The 3,534-nt window shown below is 34.2% G+C and overlaps 1 protein-coding gene across 1 annotated transcript; it reads left to right on the top strand.

Moving 5' to 3' along the window:
- Positions 1 to 336: 336 nt before the first annotated feature.
- LOC111692723 (rabankyrin-5-like) lies at positions 337 to 1,334 on the top strand (the record flags this gene model as incomplete). The annotated part of the gene is made up of 3 exons (XM_023456824.1): positions 337 to 461; positions 871 to 1,110; positions 1,166 to 1,334. Coding segments are annotated over exons 2-3 (321 nt in total), but the record flags the coding sequence as incomplete, so codon positions are not given.
- Between the last annotated feature and the right edge of the window lie 2,200 nt (positions 1,335 to 3,534).

Consider the following 3,534-nt stretch of genomic DNA (forward strand, 5'->3'; position numbering starts at 1 on the left):
GTAAGCACAGTGAGAGAGGGACAGAATATTTTATGGGATCCTATGTCTTTTTCTGATCATTATTCTAAAAAAAAAACACAAAAAGTTTAGTTGTAATTAGTAATGATGCGTTAAGGGTGTTAGAATTTTGAAAAAAATATTTCTCGAAAACTAGGTTCGACTGCACAAAATAACTTCAGGTTCAAATTCATCACCATCGAAAATTGGCAAAGGCCAAAATTTCGTGAAGATTTTTAAGTTTTACTTATGCTAAATCTGGATTTAAACACTTACCGACTAAAAGTTGGGTTAGGTGAGAAAATTTAACATTACAACTGATACATAATTTTTTTTATTAAGGGAAAAGCCGACGTTAATGTACGAAACGGCAAAGACTTCACCTTGCTGCACCAGGCTATCCTGAAAGAGGATTCAAAGACCTCCATTTTTCTTCTGGATAATGGTGTCGACATTAATGCCAAGTGAGTTTGATTCTTTGCCATAACAAAAGTCGTATGTTTTTTTTTGGATGATAAACAATGATATGTCCAGTATTTTAATTTAACCCCTAGGGGGCGCCACCTGTGCCGCCTTCAGTCTCTTAATCAGTCTCTAACTCTTTTGCCCTTATGTGGGTGTTGTGGTTTCTGTGCTCATACCAACATTCCATCAAACAACCGAGAACACGGCAACCCGTCAAGCTAACGTCATCACAGCCTTCCCATCCACATGCACACAACACTCGTTTAAAGCAATTAATTGCTTTAGCAAACTTTGTTTTCTAAAGGAACTAGACGTTTTGCTTTATCTCTGACTAAGGAATAAAACGATACTTTAAACCCTCGATTACAAAAAAAAATGCGTTAGTGAACAGACGTAAATTATTTGTAGGACTGCTGACTACGAGACGCCTCTCCAACTGGCCATCCACTGCCGGCTTGGCGACGTGGTGGACGCCCTCTGCACTAGAGGTGTCGACATGTCAGCTCCCGACAGGCTGGGCAACTGCGCCTTGTGGGCGGCCTTGGACTCGGGCCAGGAGGATATCGCCAGCATCCTGGTCAGACACGGGGCCGATACGGATTGTTGGGGGCCCGGTCCCGACGATTGTAGACAGACGCTTCTACATAGGTAGCGAACGTGTTTAAGTATGACCCGGTACTTAAAATTACCTTTTTTTTTTAAGAGCGATCGATGAGAACAAGGAATCGGCTGCTGTGTTCCTGATCCAGGCGGGCTGCGACCTGGACTCTCCCAGGATGCCGGGGCCCAACGGCGAAGGGGGCGAAGAGGCGAAGGACGGATCCTCGCCCCTTCACCTCTGTTGCCAGTGGGGGTTGGAGCCTGTTGTAAGGGTGAGTTTGGAGTTTGGCACAATAGTTGTGGATTTTAAAACTAAGTCATCACTTCTTTCTAAAAATAGCTGTTAACAGTTGTTTTTCCAAGAATTGACAGGTCATTATTAATTTTCAAATGACCAGTCATGGTGGTTTTCAAAAATGACCATGTATTTTTTATAAAAGGCAAGTGGAATTAATGTTAGCTTTGAACTGAAGTTTGACATTTAAAAATGACAGTTATGAATTTTAAAAAGTCAATTTTATTTCTGAAAATAGCAGCACAAATGTTCTTTAAATTGTTTGTTTTAAAGATTTTAAAATTGACTGGTTGTTAATTTTAAAATGACCAGTCATAATGGTTTTTAAAAATGACCAGATAAGTATTTCTTAAACAAGATTAGTCAATTAATATTGAATTTTAGAAAATGGGTACTAATAATGTTAAAAGTAATGAACTGAAGATTCAAATTAAAAATAATATAGTAGTTAATTTAAAAATTTTTATTTCTGAAATTAATAGCTTATTTTTAAAAACCGTTGATTTATATTTTTTAAAATTGACCAGTCATTATTAATTTTAAAATGACCAGAAATGTTTTTTAAAATGACTAGAAGTGCCTTTAAAATGACAGTAAAAAAAAGTTGTCTGTATCTCTCATGCGACATATGTTATCCGTAGTATTTTTGCCTCCTGATCACGAATCCAGTGTCAGAATTGAGCTATCACATCACAGGAATTTCCTAACCTCAAAAAAACAGGTCAAAAATAGCAAAAATTCAGGAAAAGTGCTAGGAAAGGTGCAAATTTTTTTTTTTCTATATTCAAATATTCATTTATATGGTTAAGACCCCGCCGAACTTGAATTCGCGGTCAGAATTGATGGTTCTTTTTCTAACCTAAAAAAACGGGTCAATTAAGGTCAGATTTCACGAATTTTCAAAAAATAACAGATTCGCACCAAATATGATATACGGGGGTTTTCGGGGTCGCTGATCACGGATCCGAGGTCAATTTTGCAAAATTCATGATGGCGGATCCAAAATGGCCGACCAAATTTTAAAAAAATAACTAAAATTAGCCGTTCAATTTTAGATACTGGTAGTATTGGAAGTTTGAAATTTAGAAATGACTTCTGAATTTAAAAAATGGTCACATTTATTGCTGAAGGTAGCAGCTGTTGTTTTTTAAAATTTTTGCTTTTTACGGTTTAAAAATGAGAGGCATTTCTTAAAAATGACTAATCAAACTTATGTTTAAATTAACTGTTCTCTTTTAGATAATTGATAATAATAGCATTAAAACTCATTAACTGGCATTTGAAGTTTAGGAGTGACATAGTTATGAATTTGAGTCACATTTATTCCCGAAGATAGCAGCTGTCGTTTTTTAAATTGTTTGCTTTTTATGGTTTAAAAATGAGGGGTCTTCATTAATTTTAAATGACCAATTGTGTTTTTTTTTTAATGACCAGGCATTTCTTAAAAATGACTAATCAAACTTATGTTTAAATTAACTGTTCTCTCTCTTAGATAATTGATAATAATAGCATTAAAACTCATTAACAGGCATTTGAAGTTTAGGAGTGACATAGTTATGAATTTGAGTCACATTTATTCCCGAAGATAGCAGCTGTCGTTTTTTAAATTGTTTGCTTTTTACGGTTTAAAAATGAGGGGTCTTCATTAATTTTAAATGACCAATTGTGTTTTTTTTAATGACCAGGCATTTCTTAAAAATGACTAATCAAACTTATGTTTAAATTAGCTGTTCTCTTTTAGATAATTGATAATAATAGCATTAAAACTCATTAACAGGCATTTGAATTTTAGGAGTGACATAGTTATGAATTTGAGTCACATTTATTCCCGAAGATAGCAGCTGTCGTTTTTTAAATTGTTTGCTTTTTATGGTTTAAAAATGAGGGGTCTTCATTAATTTTAAATGACCAATTGTGTTTTTTTTTTAATGACCAGGCATTTCTTAAAAATGACTAATCAAACTTATGTTTAAATTAACTGTTCTCTTTTAGATAATTGATAATAATAGCATTAAAACTCATTAACTGGCATTTGAAGTTTAGGAGTGACATAGTTATGAATTTGAGTCACATTTATTCCCGAAGATAGCAGCTGTCGTTTTTTAAATTGTTTGCTTTTTACGGTTTAAAAATGAGGGGTCTTCATTAATTTTAAATGACCAATTGTGTTTTTTTTA

This window comes from Anoplophora glabripennis, unplaced genomic scaffold (genome assembly GCF_000390285.2).
Source record: "Anoplophora glabripennis isolate ALB-LARVAE unplaced genomic scaffold, Agla_2.0 scaffold2932, whole genome shotgun sequence".
Classification (NCBI taxonomy): Eukaryota; Metazoa; Arthropoda; class Insecta; order Coleoptera; family Cerambycidae; genus Anoplophora; species Anoplophora glabripennis.